Genomic DNA, 26226 nt, shown 5'->3' on the forward strand with positions numbered 1-26226 from the left:
CCAAAACTGTAGAGTCCAAGGATAGCCTCTTGAGAAGGGGGTGGACCATCGTCTCTTTCAAGGCTGACAGAATCACCCCCTCCCTCAAGGAGGCATTTACCACCACCTGGACCCAACCACATGACACCTCCCGTGAGGCCTTAACCAGCCAGGAGGGGCATGGGTCCAAACTACAGGTGGCAGAGCTCACAGCAGTAAGGACCCTGACTGTCATGAGTACTGATGGTGAGCAGGAGGGGGCCCCTATCCAGGGGGGAAAACACATGCGTAGTAGAGAGTTTGAGCTGTCATTCAAAGAGAACCAGAACAGACCCGCCTTGACTTTTGGGGTTTATCCGTCTGGGTTTTCCCACGCTTCTTCAGTTTGGTAGGATTTTCTGTCTACTGTAGCTGTAATAAACACTAGAGACTCATTCCTCATCTCGGCGTGGTTCCTGCTTGTCACTGACCACTTCCTCAGGCTTGACTGGCTCGAACTCTTCCTAGGTAGCCTCAGTCACTTCCACTGGATCTGCCCCACCACAGTGCAACTCCAGATTTGAACAACTTTTATCTGACAGATACCTGGAATAGTCTTTGCAGCAACCCTGTAAGGGCTCACCTGCCCCCACCCCCCTTTCCCAGGACATTTCTGGTCACCCAAAACAGGGCCGCTGACTAGCCATCTGCGGATGCAATAAGAGCAGAGAAGTAAGCACACTTCACTGCTCTTACCGTCACAAGATACAGTAACTCCTCATAAAGGCCCTGTGTTTGGTTGGCTTCATCCCTTGTCTTCCTCCAGCGGCGCTCTAGGAGTCTCTTGTGTCGGTTCATTTTCCTGAGCCTGGCCATAAACCAAGGGGCCCTATGGGATCTATGATCACAGAGATTCCACACAATACGATCCAAGGCTCTTGTTGCATGCTTATTCCAGTCCGCCACTAAGGCCTCAGTCAAATCATGCACCAGAGCCTCAATCTAGTTTTATTTCTTGATGGGTCCTAGAAGTGGTGCCATTGCTGTGGACAGATCACTACCTAGCAAAGGTTAGACTGTAGCGTCAACTCTCCCTCTGTTGGCTGAGGACCACATTAAGATTGAATTGGGACCTGAATTTCCATTGCTAAGCAATGTGATTGTAAAGCATATCACACGATTGCATCGCTTAGCGATGGCAATCCCTGTAGTCCCTGTTGTCATTAAGCAAGGAGTCTGGGTTGTTAAGCGAGCACCTCCTTGCAACTTCCTGCTGGCTTCGAGCAACCAAAGTCAATGGGGAAGCCAGCAAGAAGTTGCAAGTCCCAGGCAGCTTGCAAGAAGATCGGCAGTCTGTTAAGTGGCTGCTGCCAAGTGGGAGAGGGAGCGAGGGGCGGTGTGGGTGGCTGGGGAGGCACAGTGTGAGGGCAGCAGGGCTTGGGGTGGCTGCTGCCAGTTGGAAGACGGTGCACAAGTGTATACAAGTGGTGGGGGAGGCGTGGCATGAGCTTGAGGTGGCTGCTATGTGGGAAAGGGTGCATGAGGGTGCAAGAGTGGAGGGGGACGTGTGGTGCAAGCACAGCAGAGCTTGGCATGGCTGCTGCCAGGTGGGGAAAGACACGAATGGCTGAGGAGATGAGGTGTGAGCACAGCGAGGCTCAGGGAGGGTGCATGGGAGGAGGAGACTTACCTGAGTAACTTACGACCTTCCCTGCTGGCTTCCCCATTGACTTTGCTTGTGGGAAGCTGGCAGGGAAGGTCACAAATGGCGATCACATGACTGTGAGATGCTGCAACCATTCTAAGTGCAAGTCGGTTGCCAAGAGCCCATATTGCGATCATGTGACTGCGGGGATGCTGGGACAGCTGAAACTTCAAGGACCAGTCATAACCTGTACTCGTTCAGCGCCATCATAACTTTGAACAATTGCTGAACGTGTGGTCATTAACCAAGGACTGTCTATACTTAAGATGCCCATTGCATCATCTAATATTTGTCTGAACCAGTTTTATTATTTGTCTCTTGCAGAGTGGATTAGTTTGTGTTGCTACTTGCCTATTAGACCTTGCCCTGGCTTGGCTTACAGGGGTCTCAAAGGACACTAACCTGCTAATGCTATTATTATGCTTCTCTGAAGTGGGTGGAATTTCCTGCAACGTTAAAGCAGGTGGTAGTGATGAGGCCTTTATTAAAGAAACCGACTTTGGGCCTGGCTAATTTGAACAACTTCAAACTAATGTTCAATATTCCATATCTAGTCAAGCTAGTGGAAAAGGCTGTGCTGCTGCAGCTCCAAGAACTCTTAGAAACAGCTGTTCATCTACATCCTATGTAATCTGAATCTAGATCTGGATTTGATGCAGACAGTCTTGGTTACCCTGATATCTAGCCTATAACACGAGAAAGACAGATGAAATACAGTTCTGTTGATACTACTAGATCTCAGTGGTTTTTGTTACCATTAACCACAGTATCCTTTAACCGCTTCAGTGAGCTGTAAGTTGGGGTGTTACTTGCAGGAATTCTAGTTTTATTTCTTGGGGCACTGTGAGAAAGTGATTCTAAGACATCTGCTCAGCCTCCCAGAAATTCAGCTCTACCTCTTCCCTGTGAGCTAAGGGATGAATATCTCAAGGGCTTCCACTAGTCTCCATATGGTGAAGGACTGGACAAAGGAGAATAAACAGAAGCAAAATTCAGAAGATGGAGTTTTTACTGATTCCAGGAACTGTACTCCAGGGTTCATATGATATGCCTGTTTTGGATGTTACTGTACTCCCCTTTAAGGAACAAGTTCACATTTGGAGGTATGCAGGTAGTCCTCGCTTAATGACCCCAATTGGGACTGGAATTTAGGTCGCTAAGCAATGCGGTCATTAAGCAAATCCAGACCTGATTTTACCACCATTTTTGCAGTGGTCAAGCGAATCACTGCAGTTGTTAAGCAAATCATATGGTTGTTAAATGAACCACGTGGTTGTTAAAGCGATTTTATTGGAAGCCATCAGGGAAGGTCGAAAATGGCGATCACGTGACCACAGGATGCTGCAACCGTCCTAAATTTGCGACATTGCAAAGTGCCCAAATTGCAATCATGTGACCGCAGGGATGCTGCAACGGTCATGTGAGGACCGATCATAAGTCAATTTTTTTCAGTGGTGTCGTAACTCCGGATTACCAAACAAATATTTGTTAAGCAAGGACTACCTATAGAGAGGAACCTGCTATAACTGAATGGATTCTTTCTCCCCACAGCAATCTGCCTTTACTTTCATATATCCCATGGTCTTATGCCACTTGGATAGGCACACCAACATTGTTGGAGGAGGCTGAAAGGCATCCAGGTTTTAATAATCAGCCAATCACAAAAACCACCCTGTAACATAAAAAAGAAAAGAGCCTATGAAAGGGAGAATAAATAAACAATAAAAGAGTAAATGAGATACCAGGCATCTCCAGGAGGAAACAGGTACTGTAGCTTTTCTCTAGAATTACCCATGTGTTAATTGCAGAGTCAAAAATAATAGCTTTGAGACACTGTTTTGAAACCTGGATGCCTCTTCTCTGCCCTGAAGGAGCAGAGGGAGAATATGCTTACAAGAGTCAGCTCCAGAGGCTCAAGTAGATTGTGGTGGGATAGAAATGCAATCATCCAATCAATCAATAACGTGATGATGATCTCTTCTCTGATGTGGGAATACAGGGACAGTGGCAGGCAGGGAAATGATATTCATGGACCAAGATAGATGTTTTTTTATAGGCATTCAGGAGAAACCACATTTTGTCCAACAAATATAGATCAAGTCACATGAAAATCACATATCAAACTGGGATCGGCACAGATCAGTATTTGACACTCATCTGCATGTGACTGACTGCAGTAATAAATATAAGGTTAATATGATTATTAATGGGCTAATAAATCTAAGGTGAATACATGATTTTCAGGCCAGCCTTTACAAAGCCAACATGTAACATGAGAAAAAGAAAAAAGGTATAGAAATAGCCCAAAATATGATTTCTTGACCATGACTGTAATTTTACATCTTGTCTGCGTATTTCAGGGACATTTAAGTGACAGCAAAATGGATGTCAAAACAAACTGTCAGCCCTAGCACATTTCATGCTATTGAGAAAATTTTGAGTCAAACCCCATGGGCACTGACAGCAAGAAGTCAGTCACAAAGCAACACAGTTAAAAAACAAACTGGAATACCAAAAAATTCCATTACCATAATAAAAAATCTCCCAAACTGCAGATTACATGCAGTAGTCAAAGATATGTCTTCCTCTTCCTGTTCCTTTTTAATATAGAATTTTCCTGTGGGAATCTTCCATAAGGACCACTCAGCCACTATCACAAGAAACCCAATTCCTCTTACCTCAAGTAAGGAATGGTCCAATTAAATGGACTTGTCCGGCAACAAGCTCTTCTGTAACCCACTTCCATGAAGATGGCACAGAGAGCACCTGACCATTACTGGGACTAATCTGCTCAGGGAATAATCTTCTGAGTTAAGTGGCCTATTGTCAATTAATTCTACTTCACCATGGCAAAAGTATCCAGAGCAGGTTTAGTCTAGGAAGTCTTTCACTTAACTGAGTTTATGGTTTAGTTACTGTAATCTGTACATTTTTACAATTATAATGAAAAGTGGGCCATACATTTTATGAACATAAATAGAAAATTAAGGTGCACATTCTATGGATTTTTTTTAAAAAATCCTATGTATTTTTCTGTGAGAACAAACTGACATGACCTAAAGAAATTGATTCCAAGGTAGCAATGAATGGGGTCCATCAGCATTAGTTGTTCTCTGCTGCATAATCCACACACAAACATGAATATTAATGATTAAATATTTTATGAAAATCTAAGTTTCAAAAGTGTATCGGGGAACATTACATAAAAACTATGTATGTGTAAGTTGCATGGGAAGACTGAATATTTGAGAAGGTTCTAAATGATATAGATTATCCAGCAATTAAAAAAAAATTACAGGTGAATGTCTGAAAACCCAGAACACTTGATTCACATATTGTCAGTATATATTAAAGAGAAATCCATAAAGTCATGTGCGTAATGAACTGCCAAGGACATCAAAATGCTGAGTCAACTTGATGTAGAGGGTAAAGTCCTGCACTGGAAATCAGGAGACAGTGAGTTCTAGTCCTCCCTTAGATGTTAAAGACTTTGGGTCACTTTGGGCCAGTCCCTCTCTCTCAGCCCAACCCACCTCGCAGGGTTGTTGTTGTAGGGAAAAATAGGAGGTAGGAATATTATGTATGCTGACTGGAAGTGTACAAAATAAAGGCAGGATATAAATCTAATAATAATAAAAAAAATGTTGACATGTGCTTCATGATGTCATCACATAAATGATTTAAATCAATACTTGAGTCACAATATCTTATGCAAGTCCTAAGTAATACTAATTGTGTCATGATACAGAGGTCAACTTTTGACTCCCCCTGCAGATGCCCATACCTCAATATCCATTTTTTCTTCCTTACTTTTATATGTTTCTCCTAATGCAACTGCCAAGAATAATATTGATTGCAGTGAGATGCAACTGTAATAAATAAATACATAACATTAGACCTATATGTCTCAGGTATTTGCTTATGAAGGATATCCAGCAAAGGCCAGTGCAGCTGTGATTTAATAGTTAAAGTGTTACAACAGGGCTGGCTATATTCAGGTTCTAAATTCGGCTCAACTGTGAAGCTTCCAGGTAACTCTGGGCCAGCCAGTCTTTCACCCCACCTGCAAACTGCTGCTGTTACAAGGAAAAGGGGGAGATCACAATGGCAATTCTAAGATCCTTATGGAAGGGTGGACACAAACACCAAAATAAATTTTATGACGTATCATTTATAGAGCATCACCACGAAGTTACCCTGCCCTCCATAGCTATTGCTACAGTCATGGAGGACAATGGAAACTCACATTATACTGTATGCATATCACTGCAATAAAAGGATTTGGCCCAGAGAGCATCAGGAGTAAAAAGTTTGGCATGAAAAAATGGGGCTGGTTTATACTGATTCCTTCTGGGAACTGTGAAGACCTAAGGTTTATTTGTTATACTATTATTCAAAGAAAAAGATGCCCCTTACAAGTAATACTGCATTAAAAAAAACAAGCCTGCAATCTATTTTCAGTTGCACAGATTGTTATTTTTACTATTACTGCTGAAGAATAGTAATATGCATCATGAAAAATTAGTAATAAATAAAATAAATTACTCTTGTAGCCATGGTTCATGCACTAGATTTGGATTTCTATCATGTTTGCATATTAGGAACTGTGTTATCTGAAGAAAAAAAGATCAAGCCAACTCTACGATGAGGGTGATGATTTTAAGCCTATCCAGGATGAAAGAATGAGTTTTATGACATATGCTAACAATGAAATTCAGCATTCATTTCTAACAATATCTGGTTTGTGTTTTTCCCTCCATTTCTACTTCCAGCTGGCAACTTTAGTAATTTGATCAGAAATCCAACTCAGGGAACAGTAACTCAGCACAACATTAGTGTCAAACATCTGAAATGAGATTTTGATTTGCTAGCCCCCTATCCATTACTTACATTACTATAAATCTATTTGCTTCAAAGACATTTAGTGGCAAAGAAGGGTTATAAAATAACTAAAGGTGTGTGGCAGCTTGAACTCACTTGCTTCCCTCAGAGAAACTTTCTAAAAGTTTAGATGGATTCTTTTAAATTGCCTTCAGCAACAAAGAGAGGGAATTAAGGAGGTGATTATTTGGTTTATCAAGGTCCCTACACCCTTCTTTTCATGGCTGCCTGCTTATTTATTTGTTTTATTTATTTATGTGATTTATATCCTGCCTTTTCTTCAGCGTGTGTCATACTCCTCCTGCAGAACCTTGTGAAGTAGATTGGGCTGAGAGAGATTGGACCCAAGTCATTCACTCAGGTTCCATGACTCAGGGTGGACTTGACTTTGGGTTTCCCCAATCCAATGTGACTTGTTCAGAAGCAAAACATCACTAACTACTAAAAGCTCTTCTGTAAAAAAACAACAGAAAAACAACAACAATTATGAAGGTCTCGCAGTTAGTCTATCTTGGCTGATCTTAGCAGCAGACAACTTTGGTTAGTATTTGGATGGGGGTCTGCCTCAGAATCTGAGGATGCAGGCTGGACTTGAAGCTGACCCACTTCCCCCCGTTGCCATTTTTGGCCACTGCTGGAAAGTTGCAAGTATTTTATTTTATTTATTTTTTATTTATTTATCTAATTTATCCTCGCCCATCTCCTCCCATCGGAGGCCTCTGGGCAGTTTACAACAAATGATTAAAACCATCAGAATAATAAAATACAATAAAAATACTATAAATAGAAATAAAGAATAAAGAATAAAAATACAAGCTATGAAAGATCTAAAATAGTCCAAGTGTGGGAGGAGTGGTCTATAACAACCATCCCTATGTAACTCTATTCCCCTCTCCACCCAAGCAAGGCGGCAGAACCAGGTCTTCAGACTCCGCCGAAAGGCCAAGAGCGATGGGGCCAATCTCACCTCCGGGGACAGCATGTTCCACAGGGCGGGAGCTACTGCAGAGAAGGCCCGCTTCCTGGACCCCGCCAGATGAAATTCTTTTACAGACGGGGTCCGTAGCATGACCTCTCTGCATGATCGGGTGGGACGGGTTGATATAATGGGGAAGAGGCGGTCCCTCAGGTAACCTGGTCCCATGCCATGTAGGGCTTTAAAGGTAATAACCAAAACCTTGAATTGGACCCGGAAGCAAACTGGTACCCAATGCAGCTTGCGCAGCAGTGGTGTTACATGTGCCCTTCTGGGGGCATCAAAAACAGCTTGCGCAGCTGCATTCTGGACCAGCTGAAGCTTCTGGATACTTTTTAAGGGTAGCCCCATGTAGAGCGCATTGCAATAGTCTATCTGAGAGATAACAAGGGCATGAGTGACTGTTCGAAGGGCCGCCTGGTCCAGGAAGGGGCGTAACTGGTGCACAGCACGTAGCTGCACAAAGGCTCTCCTGGCCACGGCTGCCACCTGCTCTTTGAGCAGGAGCCGTGAGTCCAGGAGGACCCCCAAGTTATGCACCAGGTCTGTATGGGGCAGTGCAGCCCCATCCAGAACCAGAGATGTTAATGTCCCTTATACAGAAGAACCATTAACCCACAGCCACTCAGTCTTACCAGGGTTTAGTTGAAGCCTGTTCTTCCCCATCCAGGCCCCCACAGCCCCCAGACACTCGGAGAGGGTGGTCACGGCATCACTTATTTCACCCGGGATGGAGATATACAATTGAGTATCATCAGCATACTGATGATACCTCATCCCATGGTGATGGATGATCTCACCCAGCGGTTTCATGTAGATGTTAAAAAGGAGAGGGGAGAGTACTGATCCCTGTGGCACCCCACAAAGAAGGGGCCGCGGGGCCGATCTCTCCTCCCCTATCAACACCGACTGGGATCGGCTCTGGAGGAAGGAGGTGAACCAGCGTAAGACTACGCCGCCCACCCCCAACTCCCTGAGCCGCCACAAAAGGATACCATGGTCGATGGTATCAAAAGCCGCTGAGAGATCAAGGAGAGTGAGGATGGATGCACTGCCTCCATCCCACTCCCGCCAGAGATCATCCATAAGTGCGACCAATGCAGTTTCCATCCCATAACCGAGCCTGAAACCTGACTGAAAGGGGTCTAGATAATCCGTTTCCTCCAGGACACTCTGGAGCTGCAAAGCCACCACTTTCTCAACCAACTTCCCCAAAAAGGGGAGGTGGGAGACTGGATGAAAATTGTCCAGAACAGTAGGGTCCAGAGATGGCTTCTTGAGGAGGGGGTGTACCAACGCCTCTTTAAAGGCCACCGAAAACACACACCCCCAGGATGTATTAACCATTGCATGGACCCAACCACATGTGACCTCCCAGTCTGCTTTTACTAGCCAGGAGGGACACAGGTCTAGATGGCATGTGGTGGCATTTACTGTCCATAGGATCCTGTCCACTTCCTCAGGTCCAACAGGATCAAACTGCTCCCAGATAACTGGGTAAGCCTGTTCCCCTGGTATCTCTCCAGACCACGCCTCACACCTGGAGTCCAACTTGGAGCGGATCCGAGCGATTTTGTCCTGCAGATGCTCAGCAAATTCCTCTGCACGGCCCTGTAGGTGGGTTGCTGAACCCACCTTCCCCAAAAGGAAATGGATTGAGTGATCTTAAACAGGGCCGTTGGGCGGCATTCTGCAGATGCAATAAGAGCGGAGAAATATTGACATTTCGCCTCTTTTATCACCACAAGGTAGGCCTTAATGGCAGCTTTTACCTGTGTTTGGTCGAATTCAGTCTTTGTCTTCCTCCAGCAGCGCTCTAGGCATCTCTTAACCCTCTTCAGCACCCTTGGCTCCTCCGTAAACCACAAGGAGTGCCGGGTTCGATGAGACAAGAGAGGCCGCACAGGCACAATCCTGTCCAAGGCCCCAGCCGCCTCCCTATTCCAGGCTGCAGCTAGGGCCTCCGCTGGACTGTGCAGCAGATCTCCGGGTATAACCCCCAGCTCCCTCTGAAACCCTACTGGGTCCATCAGTCGCCGGGGGCGGACCAATCGAATGGGTCCTACCTCCCTGCGGAGGGGGGTGGCATAAGAGAATCTCAGGGCCACCAGGGTATGGTCTGACCATGACAATGGGGAGAGATCTATCTCTCCCCTCAGATCACATTGCCACTGCTCTGACAAGAAAACCAAGTCTGGGGTGTGACCACTGTCTCGAGCCGGGTCCCGAATTATCTGGGACAGGCCCATGGCTGCCATGGTAGCCATGAACTCCCGAGCTGCCTCTAAGGCACGCCCCAGGGATGGCAGATTGAAGTCCCCCAGAACCATAAGCCTGGGGAACTCCACCGCCAGCCCCGAGACGGCCTCAAGCAGCTCAGGCAGGGAGGTTGCCATGCAGCAGGGAGGTTGGTATAGCAGCAACACTCCCAACTGTTCTCGGGAACCCAACTTGAAGAACAGGGTCTCACAACCAGCCACTTGTGGAGCAGGGCCCCTGAAGGCCACAAGAGGCTCTCGGATGACAACAGCCACCCCTCCTCCCCTGCCCTGGGGAGGGTTAGGGTTGCCATAACGTAAACCCAGCTGAGCTCATTTCCGAAAGAGGCACCCCCCCTTCCGCACCCAGCCAGGTCTCAGTAATACATGCCAGGTCTGCCTCCTCCTCAGTGATCAAGTCACATATGAGGGGGGCCTTGTTATTAACTGACCTGGCATTAAGAAGCAGCAGCCGGAAACCAGGGCCCCTATGGATCTGCTGACCAGGGCCTGGGTCTGAGTGCAGAGGGCTGGAACATGCCACCAGTAACAAACACCGGGGGCGTCTTCCCCGAAGATGGCCTGCCCTCCGGCTTCTGCCATAATGTCCCCTACCCGTCACCACGTCAATAATGAGCCCCGCCATGTTGCCCCCAGTGACTCCTGATCCATTAGCCCCCACTCCTGGACCTTGGGAGTCTCTGGCTCTAAGTAGGGCTCCCTCTTTCTATTCATACATCCTTACTCACAGTCAATCTCCCACAGGGTGATGGTAGGCCCTCCGGTGCACCAGCTTCCGCTCTTGGTACTGTCAGAGCCCAACCCTCACCCCTCCATTCACTATGCCCCCCCCTCGAACTCTCTCACTGCTCAACAGGGGGCACTCATTCATTCTTCACCCACCCCCCGTCTCTCACTCAGGCGGTGAGTGCCCTTTCACACAAACACACTCCCAGACTCTTTTGTTAGGGCCCAACCGAGCTCGCCACACCTCACCGCCCGGTCCACTGCTACCGCTCCCATCCATGGGTTCTACACCCCCCAGTCCGTCCAAGGTGGGTGCGGGGGGACCAGAGAGGGGTGGGGGGGGCAAGTAAATAAGTAAATAAATAACTGCATTGATACAGTCACCAAAAACAGAGTGGGACTTGAGGGTGCCCTTACTGTTACCTAGATGAGTGAGAGCCATGTTTGAAAATCACATATAAAATCTCTGCTTAGCTCAGTGTTTCTCAACCTTGGCAACTTTAAGATGTGTGGGCTTCAACTCCCAGAATTCCCCAGCCAGCCTTGCTGGCTGTGGAATTCTGGAAGTTGAAGTCCAGACTTCTTAAAGTTTCCAAAGATGAGAAACACTGGCTTAGCTTATATATTAATTAGGTGATCTTAAGCAAACCGTTCTCTCTCTTTTAGTTCCAAATCTGAAAAATTAGCCAAGATAAATATATTGATCTTATAATATCAGAGAATCTAGAATATAGTTAAACTCTTAAGTAAAAAAAATGTCTATCTTAAATATTTATTCATCCTGGAGTAGTGTAAACATTCAGGAAAGGCGCAGCAGCTCTAAATACCTTTACCCAAAAAACTTGGTAGTATGGAGAATTAACACTGTATTAATTGCCCCCCAAAACCCCCTTCCTTCTGATCCAGGTGCAAAAGCAATGATGGTGGTAAATGAGGCATATTAAGGAAGAAGAGTATGTCAATGATAATTAACAGGTACCAAGAGTAATTATTTAGAGAATGTGATGAAAGGAAAGCACTCGTACCTATCTCCTCAGTTTCCCTTACTGCCTTTAGCTCAACTTCAACTGACCAATAAGTAATATGGAATTCATTATCAAAAAACGTATCCATGAAACAACCACTCCAACATAGAGAAGTTTGTTGGATCGGGGCTTCTTTTCAAGAAAGTCTGGGGATTGCACTGATGGGATTCTCCACCTACTTCAGTTAAATGCATTGTTCAGCGTGTGCATGACGTGTGGACATCGGCCTACAGGAGGAAGCAGTGGACAGGAGATTTTGCCTCTTCATACAGAAATCGTACTCTGCTTCCATGCTGCTTTGGTGGGATACAAGAACAATTCTTCTTGGGGAGCAGATGTGTTACAGACATTAACTACAGCTCCCCTCTGCTAAAATTGTTCTGAACAGAAACAGGTCTGTTCTGACCTGTTTTAACGGCTGCAATCTGTACTGCAGTGCAATATAGAGAAAATGATCCAGCCCTCTCTTCCTCTCAGCCTTGCAAGGTAGTCCAGACAAGAAGCACACGCAGAAGTACCAGCTCTATCTTTATTATAAGGCTACATCAACAGAACCTTGCATGTCTGAAAGTACATCTCTCCCCCTCACCTTTACAGTCCAAGAAACTAGGGAGGGTCCCTTCTGAGATGTTTGCCACTCTCCCATTCCTTCTGCAGACTCAGCTGCCTCTTATCGGACCATTGCCTATCTGTGGCTCTGCCTCCTGTCTCCCAAGGTCATTCCCACATACCATTACACTTCCCTAGAGAAAAACGGAGAACAACCCCTCTGCTGGCAAGTCAAAATTGGACCATTCTCTGGTCACAGGCAGGAATTTAGAATGCCTACAGTTGGAACATTTAACATGTCTTGAATTACTACTTTAAGGGGATTAAACCCAGCAGTGTGAAGAGCCAAAGCACAAAGCTTAGCAGCTCTACTCTTCGATTGGCAAGGGCTTTGTCCAGAGTTCAGAGAGCCCCACAACAGCAGTTAAAAAATTATTTCATCGTACAGGGAGCGGTTCTTTGGAGAAGCATACAAGGAATGTCTCCTCTTTTACTACAAACTTACAACTCCATTAGCTTTCAGCCCAGCCTAGCACATAACTGCACCTACACTTACAAATGAATGGTAGCATTTGCACTTGAAGGGGAATTTTGGGGAAATGCCCCTAACACCAATACATCTTCCCAAAGAAAATAAAGGACTAACTTAGCAATAAATCAACCGTCAACTGGAGGAGGAAATATGGCATCAAATTAGGCATGTAAAATTACCCCCTCCCCAAATATACTTTCCCAGGGAAACTTAAACTGTCAACCATAAAACATTTAAAAGGCCAAGGAATGCTGATAGGCTGGAAAAGATACTAGGAGACAAACAGAGTTCTGGAAAACAAGGACAGTATAAGGAATAGTAACTCTCTAAAAAGGAAGTGAGTTCATGAAATATTATCTCTTTGTTCTTTCAAACCTGTTATGATCTCATAGTTCTGCCTCACTGACCTCATATAGATAGATGATATGTTATGGCCAATCAAATAATTTGCATACGTCCACAAAGAGGGACTGTAAGCCCCCCCCCCATTTAATTTGTCTTTGCCTCTAGTGCTGATCAATAAATCAATGTTTTCTTCATTGAAGCTGGGCTAGTCTCTGGTTTAAACAAACTTAAAAGTTCTCCTTCACTCACAAAGAGGGTCCATATAAGATTCAAGAAGTGGGGCTAAGAAAAAGAGAATCGGAAAATATGTTCCCATGCCACAAGGAAAAATCTGCAGGCAGCCCTAGCCAGAGAAAGAGCTGGGCTCAGCAAGATGAAGTGAAAAAGGGAAGAGCGATCTTGTTCTGTTTGCAGAAAACAGCTACCAAAATTTAGCAACTCTGAAAGCATATTCAACTAACAAATGTGGTCATGTTTATTCAGATTCAGTGGAAGTTAAACTGATAACTGATGCTGATATTTTTAGATGGTTATATTCATCCCATCTGTTTTCTCTTTTTGTCTCATATCTAATAATAAAGTCCATGAAGAATATTAACAATTCATTCTGATTGTTTACAGATCACTTTCAGAAACAGGTCTTTAAATACCTTGGCTTATTATTCCACGTTTAAAATAGATATAAAAAGGTGACTTTCCTGTATTTTTCTGAGCTCTCTCATTAAGGAGATCAGTCATAATAGATAACTTTCTAGATTGTATAGCAAGTGCCTTTTTATAGCCTCTTGACTTGGAACATAAAATTACTTAATGTTGACTCATCAGCAATGCTTTTTGTACATTAGCTTCATCAGACAGTTGTTCAAACCCAGTTTGGGTCTGAAGTTCAATCTTTTAGTAAACTCCCTCTGAAGACAAGCTTTAGTGACATGACTTTAATTTTCTAGGCATCTGTTATGCTTCATCTGGTGAAAAAAATAACCAGTCCTGCTAAATTTGTTTATAAATAATCTTACGCTCCTTCCCCTTTTATACTTTTAGTGAGTTTTTGGCATTTCCAGGGAAACCATTAATTAAGGAATGTATTAAACAGGGCACTGTAACATTGTCACTGACTTCAATTTCTACCTAAAGTGTTGTTGTTATTTAATTACTTTCCAATTATTATCCACCAAACTGATAGGAGTTTTCAACAGAATTGTTTTACTGTTGTGTCACTAAACCAACATGAAAAGATAAAGAATGTCAGAACACTCTTACTCTTTTCGGGTTAGGATGTTTTGCCTTCCTGTTTGATTTTTCCCATTATTCCCTTCTTAATGCTATGGTTCAGAATTGCATCAGCTGAAACTAGAAAGACATTTCTAAAACATCTGTTTTAAATCGAGCTATAAATTACCCAAGGAGCCTCGTGTGGCGCAGAGTGGCAGGCGGCAGTACTGCAACCAAAACTCTCCCCACGACCCAAGTTCGATCCCAGCGGAAGCTGGATTCTCTCTGGGTAGCCGGCTCAGGTCGACTCAGCCGTCCATCTTTCCCAGGTAGGTCAAAGGAGCACCCAGCTTGCTGGGGAAGGCAATGGCAAACCACCCCGCTAGAGTCTGCCAGGGAAATGTCGTAAAAGCGGTGTCCCCCCAAAGGGTCAGACATGGCTCGGTGCTTGCACGGGGGACCTTTCACCTTTTCACATAAATTACCTGGCAAGCATACAATGAAAATAAAAATAGCTGGGGAAAATAGAACATTAAAAAATGAGCAGAGTGTGAACATCCAAGAATAAAGATAAAACCAGGGTAGGCTCCCCACCTCTTCAATTTAAAAAACTGGAAACTATACACCTGCAATAAACCTCTCAAGATCCAGTGACAATGTTGACACCTTCTCTCATTAGAATTAACAAAGGCTCCTGAAGCCAGTATTGTCAAGAGTAAAAACAGTACAGAAAAAAAGATGATGATAAGATACAGGGCATAAATAATGCAAAGCTTGCCATAAGGTGATGATTTAGAAAGGTTTTGTCAGTGCAAATTTATTATCTATTAACTGGAATTAACTTAATGGAAAAAATTCTCATTCTCACCAGGAGCTATGCAAATACTGCCATCCTTTTAGTTAACTCCAGGTTTGATTTTGGAAGATACTCACTGAACTTCATATATAATAGCAATTTGTGTGTGCAAACTATATTCAATACATTGCACATTATACTCAATATAGTTCAACTATATTGGCCTCTATAGGAAAATACATAGTTCTTCATGGATATTATAGTTAATTTCCAACAGTTCATCCTGAAAGTTGACAACTCCAGTCTCAATAGTACAAAGGTCAGCTTTAAAATCCTAAACATTTCCTTCCCGTCTCTTTCCACAATATTCATGAATATTGTTAACGTTCAGTTTCTGTGAGTTCTTTACTATTTAGAATTTTCCTCTCTTCCCTTCAGGAAGCTAGAAACCAAGAACTACATAGATAATTTGATACATGTACAATCCAGATGACTTTGTAACAATACATATCACAGAATACATCAAATTTCATTCAAAGTCCAGGGGTTGATGAACAGTAGTGGTGGCTGCTATCTACATAATACTGTATACTCATGGCATCATGTTCTACAGTGGGCCAAATAATGAGGATACCAACTATTTGAAACTAAGATATAAAAATAGGTTGATTCATTGGATTAAGTAGACAGCTATTTAACAATTTCAAAATATGCTGTTTAGTCTAAGTTTGAAGCTTTATCCCATCACATAATTCAACTGAAAGGACTCTGCTAAAGAACACCTTAGTCAAGTAAGGCAGCAACTGATTAGCTCCTTTAACTCTCTTTACAGTAAAAGGTGAAGAATTTTAAACAACTAATCTATCATGTCTTTGATTATCTTAAATAATATGAACAATAATCTCACAGCAACTGATGGGGATGTGCACTCAGAAATGGAATACATGAAACAGTTAAGTTCAATCAATGAGTTGTACACATTTATTTTCACTGTCATACGATTTATTAACCTTGACTTGAAAGTTAATAATTGTGTGTGGAATAGAACTTCTTCTAAGAAGGGCTTGCACGCTCCCACCCTACCTTTGCTGCAGCCCCAGCTGCCCCATGCAAAGCAGATTAACAGGTAATGGGGGAATGAACAGAGAAGTCAGAACCTGTGGGCATCTACCCTTGTGTGAACTGTTGCATCTTTCACACTGAACCTCTGTAGACCACAATATGCATCACTTGCCTACTTTTTTTTTCCTCTAAAGCAACATGTACACTTGTATATGCGTATGTGTATGTATATACACACACTTTTGTAAACATAACCATAATCAATGACAATATCATTAATAAACCATGAAATGTCAACCTGTAAGAACATTACTCAATCCACAGATTCATCCTTTTTTATTCCAACAGGTATATATGATTGGTTTTCTTTTCTGTCCTATTTATAACTCCTTTACTTATTAAGTCGTATCGTATCTCAAGTTGAAAGCAATCAGTGGGTACGCTACAAGAGCTTTTCTGAGCTCAGCAGTCATTAAGGGGAACTGATGAGAGAAGAAAAGGGAGAGATTAAACATGTAAGGTTCAGAGCCTCACACAAGAGCATTCTCATTTAATCTGCTGAAGTGGCACATATGATATTATTCTACCTTTTACCACTGTAATTTGAAGAACGACTAGTAAAACAACTTTCAGATATGGAAGAGTAGGTTTGTATATGAGAACCTAGATCACTAATTTAGAATATCTATTTCTCACAGTTAAGCATGTGTAACGTGTCAAACTACGCATTACATTAAATGCAGATGGTATAGCTGACTCTTTGATTTTTACTCTAAAATAAGCAGTCTGACTCAGGCAATCACATGGGAGAGGTGACTTACCCTTCTCAATTTCAGTTGCTTTCTGTTGTTCTCCCCTGGACTACTTGTGTGCATTTGTGTGTGCATGGGCACATGTATTAATATGTAGGGATGTTTATATATGTGGGTGTATAAACACATACATGTGCATAGAGTCCCTGTAGCTGAGCTTCTGTGTAATTCAGTTCCATTTCTACTATTTTCTGTGGGTTTTTTTCTTTATATAATAGTCAATATTGAGTACTGATCACCTCCTAACTGGATTATTGTATTGCACTCGACACAGGGCTGCCTTTGAAGAGCATTCAGAAGTCGCAGCTGGTCCAGAATGCAGCAGCACAGGCAGGTTTTGGTGCTTCTTGTTACACCCATATAAGACTGCTGCTCTGTGAGCTGCACTGGCTCCCAGTAAGTTTCCAGCTGCAATTCAAGGTGCTGGTCATCCCTCACAAAGCCCTGCATGGCACAGGGCCAAGGTGCTTGCAGGACCTCCTTTCTCCTATTGTTTCTGCTCACCCCACCAGATCTAGCAAAGGTGGCATGCTCCGGGTCCCATCTATCCAACAATGCCATCTTGCCAGATACTGGAATCATACCTTCTCAGTGGCAGCACCTGCCCCATGGAACAGCATCCCCCTGGAGATTCAGGTGACCCCAACCGTGTTGGCCTTTCACGAGGCACTGAAGACTTCGCTGTTTCCCCAGACCTTTGGATCATGTGGGTAGAGGAGCTTTGCTGTTATCAATGTGCCTTTTCTGTGGCTGGGGTTATTGTCTATCCTTGGGCGCCCAGGGTTATATTTTGTGGGTTTGTTTGTGCTTTAATCCTTATCAGCCACCCAGAGTCTCTTGTGTGAGACAGGGAGCTATACAAATCACATCATATAAATAAATAAAATCATAGTCAACACTTTTTGTGGTGAGAGGTCCCTTATGGTGTGTTTTTCTCAAAATATTTTTTGCCTTATTTTTTTCATTGCACTTATTCCTGCTGCAATTGCAGGACTCCTGAAAAATTTCTTGGTTCTCCCGAATATCGTATCATCTTCCATTTTGGTTACAATTCTATTCATGTTTACTATTAAAAAAATGTTTCCAAAGAAATTAAATTAAATCCTGGAAAGCCATAGTATCTACAATACCATAGGATATAAGCATACAGTTATTATAACCATTCAGAATCTCTTGGACTGTATGGGATAAAAATCCAAAGAAATTCAAAGTATAAATGAACTCATGTTCATTTTCTTCATACATTTCTGCTCTCCAGAATAAAATGTGCTCCAGTTTTGAAGATCACAAGTAATATATTTATTTACTGCAGCGTAAATTAATTTTCAGGCTGGTTAATAGCCAGTGAAGACTTCGTTCTATGTTAAGAGATACTTACTTAATCTCTTAGCAGCCTCAACAGCATCATTTGCAGTGTCAGCCACGAAGAATTTCTGAACTGTGACTCCATGATCAGCCATCAGTTTCTTACTCTGATATTCCTGCAGGTTTAGCCATCGTCTAGGGGTTAACTGCATACCCTACAGAAATGAAATGGAGAAAGAGAAAAATCACAATATTCATTATGAACAACTATGCAATGGTCAACTCTGCTATTGAGACTTACTGCAACTAGAGATAAATCCAGCTGAAAAATATGTATTATTTTGCAGGAAGTGTACTATCTTAAATCTGTACCAAAAAAAAAAAAAACATTCTAAAATCTAACAAGAAATTAAAATAACAGCTGGTATATGATGTTAGTTTTTATTATTTTATACCAGCCATCTTTCAACTTACTTGTGCATTTAAAAAAAATTCACTGAACATTCCCAGCTTTCTTTTTCCACATTTCTGAATCAGAAGAATGACAGTATCAAATCATTCATTAAGTTGCAATAACATTTGTGCTTCTACAAGGAAATATTATTACCATCAATGGAATTTTTTACCAGTCTGAATCCTTGGTAGGGTGGTATATAAACATTTGTACTGAAATGAAATGAAATGAAAATGTAATGAAATAATATAATAAAATAAAATAATCACACTTTTCTCATTTGAACTGTAATAGAATTTCACCCTGACCTAGCTCTCTGGAGAAGGCTCTTATGCTGGGAAAGATGAAAGGGAAGAGAAAAGGACAACTAGCAGCAAGGTGGATAGACTCAGTCCACTATTGGAAGACCTGAAGGACCACGTTGGGAACAGATCCTTCTGGATAAAACCTTTTAATGCAACCACTACGAGTCAACACCAACTTGATGGGCCATAATCAAACAATGTACAGTATACGTTTCCCCATTACATTTCCTTCAGTTGTCACTTCAGTTTAAAAATTTCATGGAACTCCAAACCAGTAAGAAAAATATAGCTTTGAAAGTTGCCCAATTTCATAAATGCTCCTTTTATGATCTGACAGGCAGAACTCTGAATGGGAGATATGGCATCTAATTGTTGTTTGCTTCACTTGGAGATAAACTAATCAATATTAAGGAAAACATTCAACATTTGGGGTGGGCAACTTTTGGGGGCCAGAATGTGCTGGCGACAGCAGGTTGGGGGCTGTTACAAAATAGGTGGCATACGCATACATACCAGGCCAAGATGTTTAGGTTTTTTCCCCCCCTTTGGATTTATTTAAGGGAAATTCTGGGAGGGGAGTGTTTTCTGCTTTTTAAATTATGCGAAGCTTATGTTCACCCGCTAGATATACTACTATAGCAAGAAATTCATTTCTAGAAATAGTGATCAAAGACGGTTCCAGAGGGCAGAAAATTTGGATTCTTGGGTCTTAGATTGCTCATCCCAGCCTTATATGAACCTGACTGAAGTGGAAAGCTCACTAGCCATCTCAGTTGCTTATTCACCAAGTTACTGTTGTGAGATGGGCAGCCATATAAATCATTTAAAGAAATAGAATTGAAATAAATAAATTATTCACCCTTGAACTTTGCAAACTCCCCTATGTATCCTAAGACTTAGCTCCAGTCAATTCTTGATATTTGTGGTAGTTACATTCTATAAAATTGCCATGAACACTGAATTAGCAAATACTGGAACCTCAGCTGGGAACATCATGTTGGGCAACTCAAATTTTTCATCGCTCTGCAATGACTGAGAAAGTGTTGTATTGATTTTTGTGGTGACAAATGCATTTTAGCAAGTAGGTGAATTTGCAAATACGGAATCTGTGAATAATGAGAATTAACTGTATAGCCAGGCATCCACTCTACCACCGTGAACTTCTGACAGCAAGTAAGTGAAAGCAAATGGCAATAAGGAGTTAACCTAAAGAACTACAGCACTGCTCAGAAATTTTTAAATTAACATTATGCTCCTTGTGAAAGGCATCCTCCTTATGAAGGAATGGACTAACCTCTTCTGCAACTAACCTGCTGTTCATCAGGATGGCTGGAACCCACCATTTGAAACAAAACAGTTAAACCAAAATTATTTATAACATTAATATCTTGATGTTAAACAGAAGACTCTAAAATTGATTATTCCTAAACTATTTTGCATTACAGAAACATTGTGCAGTTCTTTGCACATACATAATGCTTTTATACAATATTAAAGCCTTATATCAAAAACTACCAGCACCACCTTCCATCTGCTGCCACTGCATGCATTTTAATTGTATTAAAAGCCTCCCATCCTGACTTTAAGACACATATGGTTTTGTAGGCAGTAGTAACTGTTCACTCCCACAGAAGTTAATTTAACCAAATTGGCTACTAAAAACAACCTGAACCTTTTGCAATGAATAGACATTAAAAAGTAATTGAAAAATAATTTCAGGAATTTACACCAGACGGTTAGATTTTAAGCCTCAACTTTCTGGCTCACTTGATATAGATGATATAGATAGATATAGATATAGATACAGATTTCAGCTTATTAAATCGAAATATACACAAGTTTTGGGCCTTTAGGTTCCATCCTCATGGCTAGGGTTGAAAATTCTTTATGTTGAATTCTATCATAAAACCTGCTTGAAGCACATCTGGATATTTCATTGTGAGCAGATCCTTATGGGATTAATATGAGTTAGAACAAAATCCAGCTATAATGTATCCTTTCCTTAAAAAAAAAAAGCTGTGATTGGGGCCAATGGGGGATGAGGTGACAAAAGGAACTTGTTTCTGTTTTGCAAAACTTTGAAGCTTTATATGATGTAACAGTCAACTCTAAGTAGTCAAGCTTCTAGAAGACCCTGTAGGAGGCACACACAAATGAGTAAGAGTAAAATAAGTAATATGTGTCATGAGTAAGGATGGCGAGCAGGGGCCCCCCGTCCAGACTGTTAAGCGCATGCGTAGCACTGAGGAATTGGGCAGCCATTCAAAGAGACACAGATCGGGACCGCCTTAACCTTTGGGGTTTATATGTCTGGTTTTTTCCCACGCTTCTTCAGTTTGTTAGGATTCCTGTTATGTACAAGCAATAAAACATTAGAGACCAGTTCCTTGTCTCAGCGTGGTTCCTGGCTGTTAGGACAATATGTTTAGAATATTTTTCCTATTTTTTCACTTACTCTCCTTTTTTCCGATTATGTTTTTAAATATCTATAAAGAAAAAAAATGAAGTGGTCTCTGGCAAATCTGTTAATGTATACACAGATGTCAGATATGCCTTCAGAGTGGTTCATGATTACAGATAGATCTAGGGTGAGTGTGGTTATCTCACATCATCCGGATCCCCATCAAACACTCCTCCGTGCTCTCAGCCTTGCTAGACATCCTCCTACTTCCCTGTATTATTAAGGTAGTTAAAATCCTTGGATATTCTTTCACTCCTCACTATACTGCAGGTAGAAAGTAATTCTCAATGCTCCCAAGATCTCCAAGAAGGTTTTCTTCTCACCCTGCCCCTTTTCACAGACACGATCTCTTTACAGGCAAAAGAGAAACTGCTCACCAGACATGCAACACCGCTGCATTGGTTGCCAGTGTGTTTCCGGGTGCAATTCAAGGTGGTGGCTGTCACCTTTAAAGTCCTTCATGGCTTGCAGTGGGTAACCTGAGGGACAGTCTTCTCCCAGTTGTCTCTACCTGTCCAATCCGGTCCGGCAGGATGGGCATGCTCCACGTCCTGTCAGCCAAGGAATATCAACTGGTGGGAACCAGGACATGCACCTTTTCTGCTGTAGCTCCTGCCCTCTGGAACATCTTCCCTCCTGAGATTAGGATGGCCCTGACCCTGCTGGCCTTTCAGAAGGCCTTGAAGGCCTGGCTATGTGCCTGGGCTTGGGGACCCACGTGTGTGGAGGGCCCTGTTTCCTGGTTGTGCTGACACTGACAGATTATAATATCGCTTGGCTGCTATTTGTATTTAGTTTATTTTTGTATTGTGCTTAACTGTTTTAACTGTTTTTATGATTGTCCACCACCCAGAGTCACTGGTTTGAGATGGGCAGCTACACGAAATACAGTCTGTGGCACTTGTAATCCTGTTGGCTGTGGTTTGACTGACACATCCCAGTCGTCCAACAAAGGGGAGATGAGTATTCAAATACAGTGTCTCTTGTTTGCACCTGACCTAACAGTAATCATTGAATCCATAACAACATGTACATGGTGCCTGACAAACTATGCTACAGGTGGCCTAAAACCTCAGCATGTATTAGGATACTAAGAAGGCCCAATTTTGAGCTTGCAAACAGATTTAATGGACCTACCATTTTTACTTATCTTGCCTTCCGTTTGGGAATGTAAGCATGTTCTAGTCATTGCGTACATGTTCTCAAAAATGGATAGAGGTTCCTCCCACCATAAAAGCAAATACAGCATGATGGCAAAAATCTTTCCACACCACCTGATTCCTAGATTCAGAGTGCCCTATACAATGACAAATGAAATAACCAAAAATGCCTATTGTTAAGAGTAGTCCCACATATGAGAGACTGCATAACAACAATACTTCAGACGTGTCACCTTTACAGCAACATAAAGGCTGCTGAGTTCATCATGGCTTACGAAGGTCTTTGAATAATAGTTGTTGGATTTTATAACTGGTACCATTACCTAAATATTTTTCAAGGTAATTGCAGTATTTATATTCTCTTTATAGATCTAATTAAGCACCTTAAGGTTACTTAATTGCAGAATGTGCTCTGAAAATTCTAGCCATCGGCTTAGCTGCCTCATTCTAAAACAGTGCATTATACAACAGCTGAAAACCTATGTTACTTAGCATATGCAAAAAATACATGGCTTCATCAGCAAATGGAATGCAAGGTAAGTAAAAATATTGGATTAGAAGGCAACATACAACAGGATGCAAGCCATTTTGCTGTGACATTCAAGAAAGATACCTTCTTGTGTACGATACAGAATACAGCAGAACATCATCATTTCTAGAAATATTTCTTTTCCTCACTTCCGCATGCATAGACAAAATAGGAAATTCATAGGCTCTTGCATCAAATTCATCCCCCAGGTTTTTTAATTGGGCTGAGATTATCCATGCATAAATGCATGTCCACATTCACTAAAGAGACCAAGCTAAATGGAAGTTGGTTCAAGTAGCACCGAGACAGTGGGCTTTATTGGGTCAACCAGGACACAACCGTAATAGCTGGCAACTTTTTCAGGACAAGGGCTGCAGTTGATGTTTGGCTGAGAAGTTGGGGAGCCACACTTCAAAAAGAGGACTAGGCAGAAAATGGGGCTTAAAGAAATACTAGAGTGGATTTAACATAAATTAAAGTTTAGTTTGGCAATATACATTAAACTTATATTTAATTAAATGCAATTAATATTATTTACTTAACAAACCAATGAATTGGGGGTTTAAGTCTAGTATGTAATATTTATTAAATATTTTATTTGTTAAACTGTTTTATCTAATGTCAAGTTTAGATTAGATCTGTAACTGGGATAGCTATACATGGAGGTGGTTGGCACCATGATGGTGCCAACAGTAAGATCTTGATTTGCCATCTTGTATTTATATTTTATATTTGTATTTTTATATGTATATTATATTTATATATATTTATATTTATTGCATTGTATTTTTAGTGATACATTATTTTTATTGTTGTAAACCGCCCAGAGTCATCGTTTATGAGTTGGGCGGTCGAGAAGTTTAATACATACATACATACCTGCTTTTGGGCCTTTTGTCCATAAATACAATTGAACTGAATATTATTTGCTTACTGTGTGGTTAATATTTTCTCCTTCTTTCTCAATTTGGCATTTTGGAGAAGGCTCTGAGGTCCACTCCACAAGCCTTTTTGGGACTGTCTACAGTTCTAGGTCTTCAAATTATCTTAAATAACTTAAGGTATCTTTAACACTTTAGCAAGACAGGCCTCCATACTTCTTCAACAGTTCCTCCTACACTTGTGTTTCAGCTTTGTCATATTAATTTTACAAGTTCTTAATTAGATAAAAATCAGGTAACTCTGGTTTTAATAACAGTTTATTACCCTATAAATTAAATAATGCTGTGATGAGTTAAATCATCATTATTATTAAGCCAACTATGATTAAACCAGTATGCCTATTTTGAATATATATATAAAAAACCCTTTGAGTTAAATTATGAAATGCTAAACTCTGCATGCAGAGCTTAGAGAACAGCAAGGGAAAGGAAAAAAAAAAGGCCGCAGGGGCCTAACTCTCATTCCCACACTTTAACAAACCATAAATGTTACATCTAAATTAGTCTGCTGTCTCACATCCCTCCATGATGCAGCAATTAAAAAACTGCCATGGAACCTAGCTGTTCTCACTAAGCAGACTAAGAATATTAAAGATAATGGCAAACTGATCTACAGTTGGGCTCAGTTACCATTTTTAGAAAGGCAAAGGGAAGGGAGCTTAGGAAAAAAAAACTTTCCAAGAGGACAGATGCACTTTTATTGGCCTGAATTAATCTCCAGTTTGGATTACATCAGCTGGAGAAAAATTCCCAGTTCTCCTCCCCCTAGCCCAGTGTTTCTCAACCCTGGCAACTTGAAGATGTGTGGACTTCAACTCCCAGAACTCCCCAGCCAATCATACTGGCTGGGGAGTTCTGGGAGTTGAAGTCCACACATCTTCAAGTTGCCATGGTTAAGAAACACTGGTTTAGCATCACTGTTTTGGGTGTAAGCAACTCAAATATAAATTCTGGCTGTTGAAGTCCATACATCTTCAAGCTGCCAAGGTTGAGAAACACTGCCCTAGCCTCATTAAGCTACATACCCAAAATCCATTCTGTCTGTCCCACTAGTCCAAAACTATTGCCCCATTTTTTTCTCTTACAAGCGGTAAGGGGCAAGAGGGGGAATGAGAAAAGTAATTGTTGCCCCTTTTCTTCTTCCTTCCTTCATCTCCCTAAGCCTGCTGATTGGTAGCATGGCTTCAGCATGTCCTGCTGGGGCTGCTATTATCACCACTTACAGTGAACAAACAACAAAGCTATCTGGGGAAAATGTTATGCAAACTCTTTCTCCTCCTAGAACTCAGATAATTTTGCATTTGGCAAGAGATGAGCTTGGCGACGTCCATGTACAAGCATCATTACTGTAGTCAGAGATATTAAGGTCTTTTTTATATTACATAAAGGAGATGATAAACTCGTGACCCATCACAGAATGCGAAAGGAATTAAAATAATTTGATAATAGAACCCAAACTTATTATTTTTTAATCTAAACTCCCAAGGCTACTTATAATACAATCTTCCAATAATGCAACAATTTGTATCCTCTGCCTTGATAAAATTCACTGGGAAATCAAGGAAACAACTGTTTTTGAGACTGACAAATGTTAAGAAAGCATAAGAATCTATCACACTGCCAACTGAAAGGGAGAAACAAACACATGCCAAGCATTCCTCTTTATTGCCATTTCCCTTTGTAGACTACAAAAGTTCTAAGCATCAAGCAGTTGCTTTCCAAGCTGAATTTCAAAGAAGACAGGCTTTCAATCAGAATTTTTCACAACACACAAACTCCTTGTGAAAAATGAACTACCAGTGAAGATAAATGAATGTACCCTACCACTGCTTACAACAATCATTGATTAACTGTACCTTTTGGAAATCACTTGAAATTGACTGTGCGTTAAAAGCTCTACAGAGCTAATGCATACATGTTTAAGAGTTATATTATAAGCACCAGAGAAAGGAAACCTTCTTGCTGAAGAAAAGAAGAAGAAAAATCCTCTCATACAATAGGAATCTAGCCTACTGGGTTACACCAGGGTTTTCATATTTCATCAAACTAATGCCAAGTTAAGAGAAATTCACTTAGGAAAACACAAAATGACTTTTAAGAATTCAATACAAAAGCATCACACTAAGCTTAGGCAAGTTACATAAACCCAACAATTATGGTCTATATTACATGGTTGATTCAGTTATTTGTTTGTTTATGGAATTTATGGGGCA

At 41.6% G+C, this 26226-nt stretch overlaps 1 protein-coding gene across 2 annotated transcripts in view; it reads right to left on the reverse strand.

The window, feature by feature from the left end:
• Positions 1 to 26226, reverse strand: part of SUCLG2 (succinate-CoA ligase GDP-forming subunit beta) — a 246989-nt gene that overhangs the window by 176948 nt on the left and 43815 nt on the right. For both annotated transcript variants that reach the window (XM_063291548.1, XM_063291549.1), the window contains exon 2: positions 18237 to 18378. In XM_063291548.1, the coding sequence (XP_063147618.1) occupies positions 18237 to 18378 (142 nt within the window). The remainder of the gene's footprint in view (positions 1 to 18236; positions 18379 to 26226) is intronic.

Source organism: Candoia aspera, chromosome 2 (genome assembly GCF_035149785.1).
Source record: "Candoia aspera isolate rCanAsp1 chromosome 2, rCanAsp1.hap2, whole genome shotgun sequence".
Lineage (NCBI taxonomy): Eukaryota > Metazoa > Chordata > Lepidosauria > Squamata > Boidae > Candoia > Candoia aspera.